We start from the raw sequence: 14,191 nt of genomic DNA on the forward strand, positions 1-14,191 counted from the left end.
ACACAAGATAAAAATCTTAGTCTACAATTCTTTAATTTAATTAAATGTTCACAAACCGGAAGTCTAGATGACACTAGAACTGCAAATACACTCTAATACACACTATGAAAGTGGGAGGGAAAATACAGAAATTCTGTACTTAAATGCTCCTCTTCCAGTACTCCGGATTCATATCTAAAGCACATGACATGCAAGAACCTTCGTAACTGGCTATACAGCAGTAAGCATGAAGATCGTCGCCACCATCACCACAGCCACCACCGACAAATCTGTAGTGTAGCATCCTGGTGTTACATGCTGAATTCTAGGTTTTCGTGCATGTAACTTTTCACACACTGTTCACTTGAACACCATGTTTGAAATCAATCTGGCAATCATCAAGTTCAAATTCCTCCTTCTATGTCATTTCACTAAAGATCCTCCTCCCTGATGTCCAGAAATAATAATAAAACTATATATTATATATCTCCTCTGAGGATTCACCAGGCTATCCCAAAGACAATTAAACAGGGAACTGAACCTGATGATGGCCACATTGCTTCGGAACATGTTGTGCAAGTGAACAGACAGTAAACAGTGTGTGTAAAAAGTGACGTGCAGGAAAACCAAGAAATAGAGCAACCACCACCTTCGTCATCACCATTATTTTTCCATTACATCCAGACTGCTATCTATGGGTTTACAGACCATGACCTAATCTACTGATTTCCTAAGCTGTTGCTTCATCTTCTTCTTCTGGATTCAAATTTAAAACACTCTGGGTCAGGGTTCATCCTTCTTATTTTCTTTTGAATCTATTTGGTGGTTTGAAATACTAATGATGTAATTTGTAAACCCTTTCACCTTTAAAACTGGTGTGTTCTCACACGTTATCATACAATACATGTAAAGTAAAGTAAAGTTTGTCCCGCTATACGCCATTTAGGCGTTTGGGGTGAGTGGAAGTACAGTTCCTCTCTTCCTTGACCCTGGCCCTAGATGGGGGTGAGTGGTCAGCATCACGCCCCGGCCGGCTTTACTCCCGGGAAAGGACCCCGGTACTCATTGTAGAGGAGGCTGGGTGGGCCCCAGAGCCGGTCTGGACGCAGAGGCTAGAGGAAAAAACCTCTGCCCCCGTCGGGGATCGAACCCCGGTCGTCCAGCCCGTAGCTAGTCACTATACTGACTAAGCTATATACGATACATGTATCAGGTGATAATCTCTGATCAGACCTCCTTACACAACATTTGCCAGTCAACTAGACAACAAAGTTCGTATACATATAATGGCGAGGTTACACTAAAGGAGAATATCTGAATGTCTTGATTTTCCTTATGGTTTTATAAGCAAAGCCCAAAGTTGGAGGAATAAGAGTAGTGTTGTAGAGAAATGTCTCATTTCATCCTCTTTACCACAACCATCTTTCAACAAACAGCTGCTTGCTAATCACGTTCACATTCATGATAAATTTCTATACAATGACTTAATTTCATAATTTTTTAGATGTAACCAAATGTTTTCACACATGCATGCATGCCTGCCCGCCCGCCCACACACCTACAGAAGCAAACTAAAAATAATGAATATAAATTTACCGATACAAGCATATGTAAATTCTTGACAAGAGAAATAAAATAAAATTCCTTCGAACAATGGAATGACGAAGTCACCCAGATACAGCCAAACTCGACAATGGAATCTGCCTATCAAGTTTCTTTGTACAACTCATCTTTTCTGGTGACATATATAACAAAATAAAGTCCAGTCTGTGAAAAAGATTACCCTCGCTCTCTTCTGCAATGTATCTTGTTAGCTGTACCAACCATGAACCAAAAGCCACATGTACACACCACTTAATAAATTATGTTATACAGTAAGTGGTGCTTGGGGGAGACAGGGTTTAGCTCCTACAGCACTTCAGCACTAAATGGCGGTGAGTGGTCAGCATCGTGACCCAGCCATGCTTTACCCCTGGGTAAAGGACTCCAAATACCCATTCGACAAAAGTTTGTGTGGGCTCCAGAGCAGATATGTATGCAGAGGATAGAAGGAAATCCTTTGCGTCTGCCAGGGATCAAAACCTGGTCATCCAAACCATAGACACTATACTGACTGAGCTGAGATCTAGATGAAGTATTTCCCAAAGAACTTGGGAGTTTCAAATACTGAAAAGTATTAAGCTTAATAGCAGAATATATCAATTAACCCTGCTTTTGTGAGAGAACTAGAAACAGAAACATCAGAGTCTTATGACAAATGCCCCCCCCCCCCCCCCCCCCCCCCCCCCCAATAACAAACAACTTACACAGGTGCACTAAATAATCAACACATGCTTTGTCCATTCCATCTTTCCTCCTTCAGTTTTTTTAAGTAAAGTATGATGCTCCAGAAACATCATTATATTTCTATTCATTCCTAAAATATGAAATAAATGTTTCTAACCTTCAGAATATTTGTACAGATGTGAGACATTTCCAAATTAAAATCCATACTCTATTTTCCATGGAAACTTATCATGAACCATGTATGAAATATGTACCATATAAACTTATATTGTTCTCGTCACAGAAATGTTAAAATTGGTAATGCCACATTCAAATCTATCATCTGGCAGGGTAGAGAATTTGACATTACTATTTAAGAACATAAAAATTATGTTAAATTTTCAACACTTCTTGTGACATATAATCAACCTATGAGCGTACATATTATGGTCATACTAGTATCATTTTGCCTTGTATTTATACCAACTGTCTCACAAACCCCAAAACAAAAAACATGAAATATGAATATATGAAGTCCATTATGAAGCTTCATACCTACAAGTCTGTACGCTGCACTATGTTGACAGTCAGCTACGTCACAACACCTACACAAATTTGATAATCAATCAAAAACTCTATTTATTGTGTGCAACATACTTAATAAACCAAAGAAGGAATTTTTGCATTGTCTTCACCTCCTGCTTGCTGTATATAGGCTTGCGAGGGCCACAGTACCAATCCAATTCTACATCCTTGGCAGATTCTTGCAGTAGACCCGAGCCTTCTATTTGTCCCCCATCAAATCCATGGGGCACATCCAAACTTGCTTCTTGTGATGCTGCTATTCCCATTTTTAATTCAAAATCCTCTCTGATGCCCTGTTTTCTGATACCTAATCCTTGAGACCATGGAAGAATAATGACAGGGATTTTATTACCTGAACTATAACAATTGCTTTCTCCAGGGCTGCTCCAGTTTCCATGGAAAGTCACATTATTGGCCCCCACATTCACGGCACGTACCAGGAACAAGTACTTCAAATAGCCTTCCGTTTCACAATCTGGTACTGGGATCTGTGACTCGGTGGCTGCAAGGAAACAAATCCCTCCATTATACCACTTGATTTATTAAACTTAGGCTGAATACCGTTGCATGTATTATTACGCTACAACATGCTGCTTCAGAAAATATGTCATGTTCTAAGTTTCTTACACTTGAATAGTTATTATGTTGTAATATTTGAGGTTTTCACAGTGGTGAGTATGAAGATTTCTGTCTTCTGGGTTGTTGTACTGTGTAGTCTGGTGAATATCGCCCTGATGATGGAGGCAGTATGACCTCTGAAACGTTGGTTAACATCGACCAGACTACACAGTGCAAAAACCTAGAAGACAGAAATCTTCATACTCTGATGATGGAGGCAGTATGACCTCTGAAACGTTGGTTAACATTGACCAGACTACACAGCGCAACAACCCAGAAGACAGAAATCTTCAGTTAATATGTTATTATTCTGAAACCACAAACAATAAGAGACCATATTTTAAAAAGGTGGACCATGATTTTTTTAACATAACTTGTCTATACCATGTAAACAAAATAAAATTATTCCTCCACAACTTCATTCGCCGAAAAGAATAGAGTTCATTTGCATAATAAAATTTTACTGCTGTATTAAAACACTGAACAGAGGTTACCTCCAGTTCCTGGGCATCTGTTTAAGCTACAGATATCCTACGCAAGCATCTTCATTCACAATGGGTCAATTTAAATAAAACTTTAAGAGAATATTCTAATAGGCATCTTGTACATACCTCTGAAAAATGTTTCCAATATGCATCCGAGAACAGTAATGTATCATTTCATTTACAGTGACACCAGTATATTTCAAGATTTTTGGTAAAATTTTGTACTTTTAAGATATATGTAATGTGCTGTGTCTTCAAATGCAACACTGGAATCTACCTACAACTCTATATGGCACGACCATCCAGAAGCCCAACACTGAGAACACTGAATTTTGAGATTATCAGCATTTCACCAGCCATAATATTAGTAGCATTATTTTGTCATCAGTATTAAAATTACTTTACACTTCCTTACTTAATAGCTGTACAGCTAACATAATTCTGGGTTACCCACCAAAATAGAAACTGGTGAGCATCTACAAGTTTATGAGGAAGGAATTCCTTAAACATCAGTGATAGTATAAGTAAAGTATGGATGACTTAAATGCACATATGCCAAAGATCTCAATTACTTGGAGTTTTTCATACCTGTGGTGTTGTACAGATGTGTTTCATTTCTCTCACTGTCTTCATCCACCTTAATTGCTGTCACTTCATAATAATTCAGGAGACCTCCACGGTTATGTGGAGGTTTCCACGACACCAGCACCATGGACGAATTGATGATCTGGACGGTTGGACGCTCCATCACACCAGGTACTGGAATTTTACATTTTGGTTTGGATATTCTGAGTCATTATATACTTAATTTAAGGACTATTAAAATATGTGTGCATGTATTAATAACATAACTATATACACCACTGGGTTCGAAAATCGATAACTCTCCATTTTGATTACCAAGAGCATGTGAAGGTTTTACATGATTGCCAAACTAACAGCAACATTTAGTGAAACAGCATTAACCAGCTGATACAGTGAAACCTCGATGCATCGTTTTCGGCGGGGGTGGGAAATAAAAACGATGAATGTGGGAAAACGATAGATGCGGGAAAGCATTAAAAATTAAAAAAAAACAATGTTTCTCTTTCAAAGTTACTTATTTTTACCAAAAAAGTCTTTAATGGACAACTGGTTTGTCGAAACTTTACGTTTTAGGCCAAACAGAGCCCTTTCCACGTTCAAAATGCTTTCTTCGTCACGTTCACTAATATTATGCGCATAAAAGAACGACTTCACTTTTGCCAATGCAGCGTGTGCTTCGGCAAAACTCGGCAAAGTTCGGGCTCGCATTCGTCGTTTCTCCCTCTTCCTCACCGCTCCCTCAACCTTAGCGGACTATAACAGGAAAAATGGAAGTACTATTACTGCCGAACTCAACGAAACGTAGCTGTAGAAGACACGATATGAACCAGAAGAATGAAAAAGTTTCGCTCGCCTTTCCTTTGTACTTATAATAAAAGCATTTGTGAAGAAATTCACACTGCACATGCCATCTGGCATCGCTGGAACGAAATATGAGTGCACCATAATTAAAATCGTAAAATTTCTGACAATGAGCACCGCCATTCACTCCAACTATCACCCCTGCACCGCTGACCCTCATTCCAAAAGAATGTGCTGGTTGGGCGACATAACAGGTTACCGATACTGTGTATTCCAAAAACATTATGCGTCTTTCGGTATTAATTTATCTCAAAACCCAGCATTTTAAATTCTCAGAAACGATCATTGCGGGAAAATTGTGGGCCGGGACTAAGATTTTTGAACGATCGATGCGATAAAACGATAGTTCGAGGAACGATAGAAGCGGGAAAATGTAACATTATTTTATATGGGATGTATTCGGGACCGAACAAAACGGACGATGCATCCGGGAAAACGATAGTTCCGGGAACGATGGATAGAGGTTTCACTGTAGTTGTAAAGGAGAAGTGGTGTTTTCTTTGAGGTCTGGAATGAATTCCTAAATATTATTCAGATAAGCAGCAGCTTCAAAGAAATAATACAAGTGAAACTTAGTACAGCAGTAACACACAAATTAGTGGCTCATTACAAAAATGTAGGCTCTGATACATGCTTCAAATTGTGGTGGCATTTATTATTAGTTTTCCTGCCTTTATCTCATTTGCATACTTAATTACTTTTCATAGACTTGACCTACACGAAGGTATGAGTGCTTCTGTTATGAGCACAAATGATGTTACTAAATCTGAAATGTAAATATTATGTTGTTCTTACAAACACCAAGATCAATTAGAGCCTGGCTGGAAACTATACAATCCCATTACATCAGGACATTCGCTTCTGCTTGCCACACATTTTGATTTTAATTTCAGAGGCAAAGTTGTTGTAGAAAAGTTTCACTGAAATTTGGTGAAAACAGAAAATAGTATATTAAAACCTACCTCCAATATCTGTCTGGACAGTCACAGGTTGAGACTTTTCAGAACATGCTGTAGTACAGGCCACCACACTCACAGTGTAGTTGTAAAAGCTTGTCAAGTTCTCCAGTTTGACTGATACTGGAATAGTCTCTGGCTTCTCCTGCATGCAGATCATCATCAGGTTAACAAACATACTAAACTGAATTTTCAGACACAGACACACACATACACAGAAAATTTGTAATTTACTAATTGAAACATTCTTCAGCAGACAGATGGCAGAGCAGTTGGCATTTTACCACTAAATAATTTTATTAAGACTGAAGAACAACACGATCATATTTATCATCAGAACCTCAAAGCTCAAAAACAATTTTCTCTTTGAAGGCTTTATTTTAAGTAGGTACCTTAAAATGCACTTGCTCTTATTGCCTCTGGAATTTCGATCTGTGAATGTCAAAGTTTTATGCTCAATCATAGAGTAAAATATGCAGGGCGTACAAGAAATGGGAACAACACAAAATTTTCATGAAAGCAGTCTGAGATGACAGTATAAAAGTTACTTATGTTTAATTACACCTAAAACCATAAAACATGTTTCATTTTTTTCTACAACTTTTGTTTGAAATATCTTCCTTCCTGACTTGAGATGTCCTCTGAAATTCATATAGGTGTGAGGCTAGCTCAACCAGGAGACCCAACAGATACCTTCCTTGTCCTCTTACCCCACCCCCCACCCCTAACAAACCATAGAAAAAAGCAATAGAGTCACATACTCACCTGCTGGACAACAAAAAAGCAATACAACATCACAAGAAGTTCTCATATAAAACCCAAAATGTTGATGATTACAAATATATCTGTAATTCTTAAAATCTGGTGAACCTAACTGTGATAAATAGCATAAACAAAGTTTTAAGAATATCACATGATAAGAGACATATACACTGTCCAGTATTCTCACCGCACACAAGTCTGATAATTTCTTACGTACATTTGTGTTCATGTTCAGCCGTTTATTTCTGCTACCATAAAAGATGTCATAGTTCCGTAATGCCCCATTCAATGAATTTGGTGGCTGCCATGTCACAATCATTGATGTATTAGTAATCTCGGTTATATTCACTGGGCCTGGAGCAACTGGCGCTAAACAGACAAACATTGTAACATCAAAGTATGACTGCGTACAAGTTGCTTCAACTGTAAGACGTGATCTCTTGTCACAGTCAGAGAATACTGGTAGAAGTAAGCTAAGGCAGACATATATTGAAAATTGTGAAATGATAATTGTCTGTGGTAATGCAATATTTATCTTCAATAACCAAAAACGATTATAGCCCAAAACAGATTAGCCAGCCACAGAACTGCTTCTGAGGAGTTTATAAATGCTAAGTAGTCAGGTAGACATGAATCAACAAGTCTAAAGCGACCCATCCATGTATGAGTCTGACTTGCAAGTCTGGCTCGGTGAGCTTGACTCGTGAGCCGGGCTCGGATATATTTCACCAGACATGCATAGCAAAATCCCAAACTCGTGACACCCCCACCCACAAACGAGTATGGCTCAATGGAACCCGAGCCAAGCCGGAATCGCAAGCCGGACTCGTACGTGGATGGGTCGCTAAAGTCTTTCATTCAAAGATGAACAATGATATTGGCAGATACAAGATGAAGTAGTATTTATTATACAGAGAGAAACTGTTACAATACCTTTTAGAGTATCATCTCTTTTCCAGACAAAACACATATTCTGTTTATTTTTAAATGAAAGGAGTGTTTGCTGACTTATACTACCACATATATATTTTACAGAACTGCTAATTATATATATATTCTCAGTACTATAAAATTTATGTTACAACACTTCAAAATTTTATATTCTGTAATATTAAAGTATGAAAATAATACCTCCTTTTAAGTTATAACTTATAAGTAAACTACTCACACCACACACAGAACATACATTCAAACCCCATGACTTAGGAACAAAGTTTGGATTGGTTCCCCTCTCATTTGTAAAATGTGTGATATAAAGATGCGAGTGGCTTCTGTATCTTATCGTAAAGCAATCAGAATATAACATTTCTGATTTTCACATAAAGCAACATAGCATTTAGCCACCTTTTCCCCCTCACTGATGTTCCTATTACCCATACCAGTAAATGATCATTTCTTACGAACCATGGTGTAAGATACACGTGTATCTATGTTCATTTGATTTTTATGACTAATGCCTCTCAATTTGTCAATGTATTTCTACAGAAAATTACTGAATATGTTATACAAATATGTTTAATCAAATTTCATATATGCGACATGACAAAAGAGAATAATGAGATACATACCTGCTTCTAAGGTGGTATTGTACAATGGTTCACTCTGCAATCCCTCACCACTTTGGGTAATTACTGCAATGGCTACCATATATATGGTATAGGGTTTCAGATTTGTTATATTACCATGAATTGTTAGAGGATCACCCATCACTGTAGTGTTCAATTCATGCTCTGTAACACAAAAACAATGAATACTACCCACCATTACCAAAAGATCTAGATAACCAAATTGATTACTGCCATCCGAAAAACGGAATGGGCCTGTATTAAGGATAATGTTTTACTATTCATTATAATATTACACACAGAAGTGCCATATCTCAGGGGGTTGTTACTGGTTTCTTGCCACGGAAGACTGGGTTCAATCCCAAGGTCATTTATGTGGGATTTTTTTTTTCCAAGTTGTGATCATGCCTTACCAACCATGCAATTAAAATAAAACAACTGAAGTACATGCAGCAGGTTCAGTTAACAGATTATCAAATTATGATGATGATGATAATAATAATAATGGGCAACTTTAAAACAAAATCACGTGGAAAGGTAAGATGATATTTGCCAGATGGCAATTATCTATCTATCAGCCTATGAAATGGGCATTGATGGGGTGAGAGGTGTGCACCGGGTATTGGGTGGGGAGCCTGAGGAGAAGAGATCGCTGGGCAGACCTAGACGTAGATGGGAGGATAATATCAAGTGGGATCTATGGGAAGTAAGTCCTACACCATGTACAAAATATGTAGTGAGGGGAGACAGACTTATGTCATACACGTTGCAGCACAAATCACTTTAAACAATGTTTTTTTGCACATATACATGCCTGAGCAGTAATGGCCTGGAGTGTGAGAATTTGTATGTACAAGTTATATGTTCTGAGAATATTTTGAGCAAAGTATATACATCCTTCATTCATGATGCTGTGTCAGCATGCATAGTTCATTCATTTAAAAATACACAATTCATTTACCTTTACAAGAAAGGTTATAAGGCGAAACAATGGGGCAGTAGTAAATGTTGAAACCCTGAACAGTTCCTATTCGATCCGAACAATCAAGCTTCCAGCCCACTTCAATGTACGTTGAACCAATTCTGTTTATCCATACACTCTTCATTTTACCAACAACTGAAACATAAAAACAAAATTACACATTCCAATATAAGTAAACAATTGTATTGTTAACGTACGCCACAGATTGAAGATTCACATAATATAACCTCTAGATACATTCTATATGCAATAAAATAGAAATCAAGTCTCACATAAAAAACAAAATATTTGTAAAGCATAATCAAGGAGACACTTTATGAGGTGCTCCATGACAGTTCATTTAAACTAATTATGACCACTCATGTATTTTCTAATATATATGAAATTGTGTTCGGCAACAGTATGTTGTTAGGGATTTGTTTGTTCAAATTGTACATTACTACAAAAATTTCACTAAAAAAACATAGACATGTGATTGGCGCAACGTGGCTTCTGAACGAGTTACACTTACCTTTGTTATGTATAACAGTGCAAGATGCCCACACCATTCCACTGCTGGCATTCTTTGTATTTGCAGAGATGGCAAACTGATATATCTTGTCCTCAGAAACATGAATTTTTTTAAGAGTCACATTCCTGGGTACATGAGTCCAGTTCAGGAAGCCCTAAACATTCGAATTAACATTGAAACAAGCACATAGAAAATGCACAGTTAATGGCTGCAAGATGTCCGCCAACGTGGATGATAGTGGAGACTATGAAGTTTCTAAAGGTGACCAGCTGAAAGTATGTCAATAACAGGTATACCACTCAAACACAACTTTTGTGATACATCTGATGTAAGACTTTAAAAATTAATACCATGTCTTGCTTTCTACATTTGTTTCTAAGATGTAAAAATGTACATATGGATGGATGAATACAGGCGGGAAGAAATACAAGATTCATACACAAGCACTGTCTCTCTTAAAAACAAAACAGAACCAGCATCACATAGCTTTCTACTTCTTTTTGGCACTCATTTTAATTCCATCCTCTAATATCCAACCAAGTAAGATAAGCAACTGACATTTGACTTCATTTGATATTAAGCATCCAAATCGTTCAAGTATATCTTATTCATGTTCAAATGAATGAAAGAAAGTCTTACCGTGCATTGGTATGGTCTATCTCGCTCATGGTTACACCAAAAAATGGTATAATTTTCTATCTTACTTCTGTCAGCAGCACTGGCAGGTGGTTTCCAAGAGAGTTCATATTCTCCATTGTCAAATGCAATTTTTGTGAAAGAAACTGGCTCTGCAGGTACTGTAAACAAAAAATAAAATCAGAACAACGTATTAAATCCATAGTGAAGTGAATTAATTTATCTTCCCCATTAACACATGGGAAATAGATAAACATTTTATAATTACGTATGGAAACTGAAACCAACATATCAGTACGCAATCAATTTTTGTATGTCCTGGCCATAATTTACCCCTGGGGAAAAGGACCCTGGTACCCATTGGATAGAAGCCAGTCTGGATGAAGAGGGTAGGAAGAAAAATCCTTTGCTCTTGCCAGGGATTAAACTCAGATCGTCCAGTCCGTACTCAGAAACTACAACTCATTCACACATATTACATGTACCCAAGAATCTTGACTTCATATGGCGCTTAAGCACAGTAACAAGTGTAATTTTATCTTCTAGAAGTTTATAAAAGCAGTAAGAATTTATGTAAAATAATTGTTTATTCTGCGAATCACATGGAACTCATATACACACTCCGTGGGCAAAATGTAAAGTTAATAAATGTTAAAGTACACACACACACACACACTGAGCATTAGATGGTTAAATTTTTTTTTAAAAAAAATCAACTTACATTCAGTCTTGCTTGGAACGTAGACTTCTGACACATCCTTGGAGTAACCTTCCCTGTTTGCTGCTACAATTTTGAACCGGAAGCTATTAAAGCTTATTCCTCTGAACTTTGCATATGCATTTGTTGTTTCATTTGGTGTGAGTGATCTGTAATAATTACAAAATAATGTACTAACTAAATTATTTGATAATACAGATGATAAATCACCGATAGGATTGAATACTAGACGAAGCGCTTGAAACGCAGAGTCAAACCCTGCACCAGCACAGTTCTGCTGAATTAAAGCACTCCATAGACTATAAAGTAAATATGATCTAAAAAAAAACAAATAAATGTTCCACAGGATATAACAAGCAAAAACTCACAACATCTGTGCGACATCAATCAGGTACACTCATTACTTGTACTAACCTTTCATGTCCATTTTCCTTAACAGATATAATTTTATATTCAAAGTTCTCTCCATTTTTCAGATGATCCGGAATGTGCTGCCAGTAAATGTAGACATCTCTGTTTGGCAGACCACCAGACACTTCAAAACTTCCAATATCAGTTCTTGGTACTGCACCAGGTACTGTAAATAGATTTAAAAAATAAGAAACAGAGAAGTTAGACACACTACATACAATGCTGTTGAAATGCAACTTTCTTACCTTTTGAAATCTTACATTTCTTACACCAGAATAAAAGAAATTGTATGGGGGGAAACCCCCCCCCCCCCCCCACTTAATGGTACCTGCACCTTGTCATCGTGGTGGTGGGGCTTGAGTACCTAAGTGACCCCAAGAGCTATGCTGGTTGTAGCATAGCTACTGTTAGGGCCTCCCTAGCCAGATTGGTTGGGGGGGAGAGGTCAGACTGACAAGGGAATGGTTAGGTTGGTCATGCCGAAACCTCACCTGAAATTTTGCTCATCTACAGAGCCCATCTAGTAATGATTGTACACAAAATTTTAGCTGCTGTTGAGCAACTTTTTCGCACCCTTGCACAGCGCATCAGCAGCTAAAATTTTGTGTACAATCATTACTAGATGGGCTCTGTAGATGAGCAAAATTTTAGGTGAGGTTTCGGCATGACCAACCTAACCATTCCCTTGTGAGACAGGTATCATGGTCCTCCAGGTTGGGGGTTAGTCGCAAGGCTAACAACCTTGCACCATAAAAAGGAAGACGTTTCGAAACCTTGATCAAAGCCTCGGACAGGCGGACCTAACAGAGGACCGAACGGAAGAGGAGAATTGAGGAGGCCGTGGACCGAATACGGGCCAGAGAGCCACAGAAGAAGAAGAAATAAAATGCACCATGACAGTTCTTTGCACATACATGCCACTTTGCATAGTTTAAAAGTATATTCTATGCTCTGGTATGTAAAATGCACAATGTAATCCAGCATTCAAGGAAATTGGTAAGTAACCATTCTCATCCAAAAACATACTCTTGATGATTTAAATCAACCACTTCCTTTATTAAAACAATGTCAGTAAGTACGACTATTTATAAGATGCCAGTTCACATGACATTCAAAGAATGATTGATGGACGGAAGAACACTGTCTTCTGGGATGATGCATCATGCAGTCTGGTAGAAGTTTATCAACATTTCTGAGGCGGTTGCTGCCTCCATCAACAAGGCAGCCCTGATTATGAAGACTGTAAGCATCTACCAGACAATGTGGCACAACATACCAGAAGGCAGCCACCTTGATACTGACCGCTGTGAAAAGCGGAAATCATAAATTGTCTGGGAGAAACAACCTCAACCACATCGTCGTCATACTCACTAGTAGGTTTTGTCCTGAAAGTGTTTATAGCTGGAGCTGACCATTTGTCTTCCCCTAGTGCTAACTTAGAGCTCAGGTAGACACGGACATCATATAGCGTATTGGCGTACTTCAGGCCATCCAATATGTATCTGTACGTCTCATTGTCACGATTCACTGAACTCATATTTGCAACCTGATAAAACAAAATAATAGGAAATAAAATATTAATCTATTCTTTGGATTACCAACACTGAAAATAAATTCAACTCAGAAGAAACAATTGCTAGTTCATTGAAAAATTTCAGTAGATATTATTAGTACAATAACATTTCCCTGAGTATCCAATGGGCATCCATCCATTTTTAAAAACTCATTATTATGGAATCCAAACCATCATAAGCTGACCGCCAGACCCAAACCCGAAACAGTTCCATCACTCCAACTACTACATCCAAAAAAATCCATTTTTGTATTACTTCCAGTTGGTGCCTCTCGTTTAAACCTCTTTAAGAACTATTCCACTCACGCACTTCTCACTTCTGCTACGTATGCCCTACCACAGCCTCTTTGATTAGCGATTACCATCACATCACTTGGAGACACCCGTCATTCATATTCAGAATATTTTTATATTTTTAAAAATAATGATGGCCCGTAACTCTTCCCTTAATAAAATAATAATTTAAAGTGACAAATCCTCGATGATACACATTCACAGATGTGAAATTTATGACTGTGGTAGCTCAGTTGGTACAGTGTCCGACTACTGACTGGATGACTGGGATTTGATCCACTATATTACAGAAATGTTTAAACACTATAGGAGGAGAAATCAAAGCTGTTCGCGTATTTCCAGTTGTAACTCACGTAAATTCCGTAAGATAAAAAGATGCAAAATCAAATTTAGTTTTAGTCTTGT

General features: G+C 37.8%; 1 protein-coding gene across 5 annotated transcripts in view; it reads right to left on the reverse strand.

Annotated features, from left to right (window-relative positions):
- LOC110838535 (cytokine receptor) overlaps positions 1-14,191 on the reverse strand; it is a 214,757-nt gene that overhangs the window by 21,412 nt on the left and 179,154 nt on the right. For all 5 annotated transcript variants that reach the window (XM_087355664.1, XM_087355666.1, XM_087355663.1 and 2 more), the window contains 11 exons: positions 13,291-13,465; positions 11,923-12,085; positions 11,512-11,657; positions 10,794-10,951; positions 10,155-10,308; positions 9,623-9,778; positions 8,665-8,826; positions 7,314-7,465; positions 6,341-6,479; positions 4,521-4,691; positions 3,182-3,331 (listed from right to left, as the gene is read on the reverse strand). In XM_087355664.1, coding sequence (XP_087211790.1) covers positions 3,182-3,331; positions 4,521-4,691; positions 6,341-6,479; positions 7,314-7,465; positions 8,665-8,826; positions 9,623-9,778; positions 10,155-10,308; positions 10,794-10,951; positions 11,512-11,657; positions 11,923-12,085; positions 13,291-13,465 — 1,726 coding nt within the window. The remainder of the gene's footprint in view (positions 1-3,181; positions 3,332-4,520; positions 4,692-6,340; positions 6,480-7,313; positions 7,466-8,664; positions 8,827-9,622; positions 9,779-10,154; positions 10,309-10,793; positions 10,952-11,511; positions 11,658-11,922; positions 12,086-13,290; positions 13,466-14,191) is intronic.

Source organism: Zootermopsis nevadensis, unplaced genomic scaffold, assembly GCF_977971745.1.
Source record: "Zootermopsis nevadensis isolate Lab colony 2312 unplaced genomic scaffold, Znev_1.0 Znev_ptg000025l, whole genome shotgun sequence".
Classification (NCBI taxonomy): Eukaryota; Metazoa; Arthropoda; class Insecta; order Blattodea; family Termopsidae; genus Zootermopsis; species Zootermopsis nevadensis.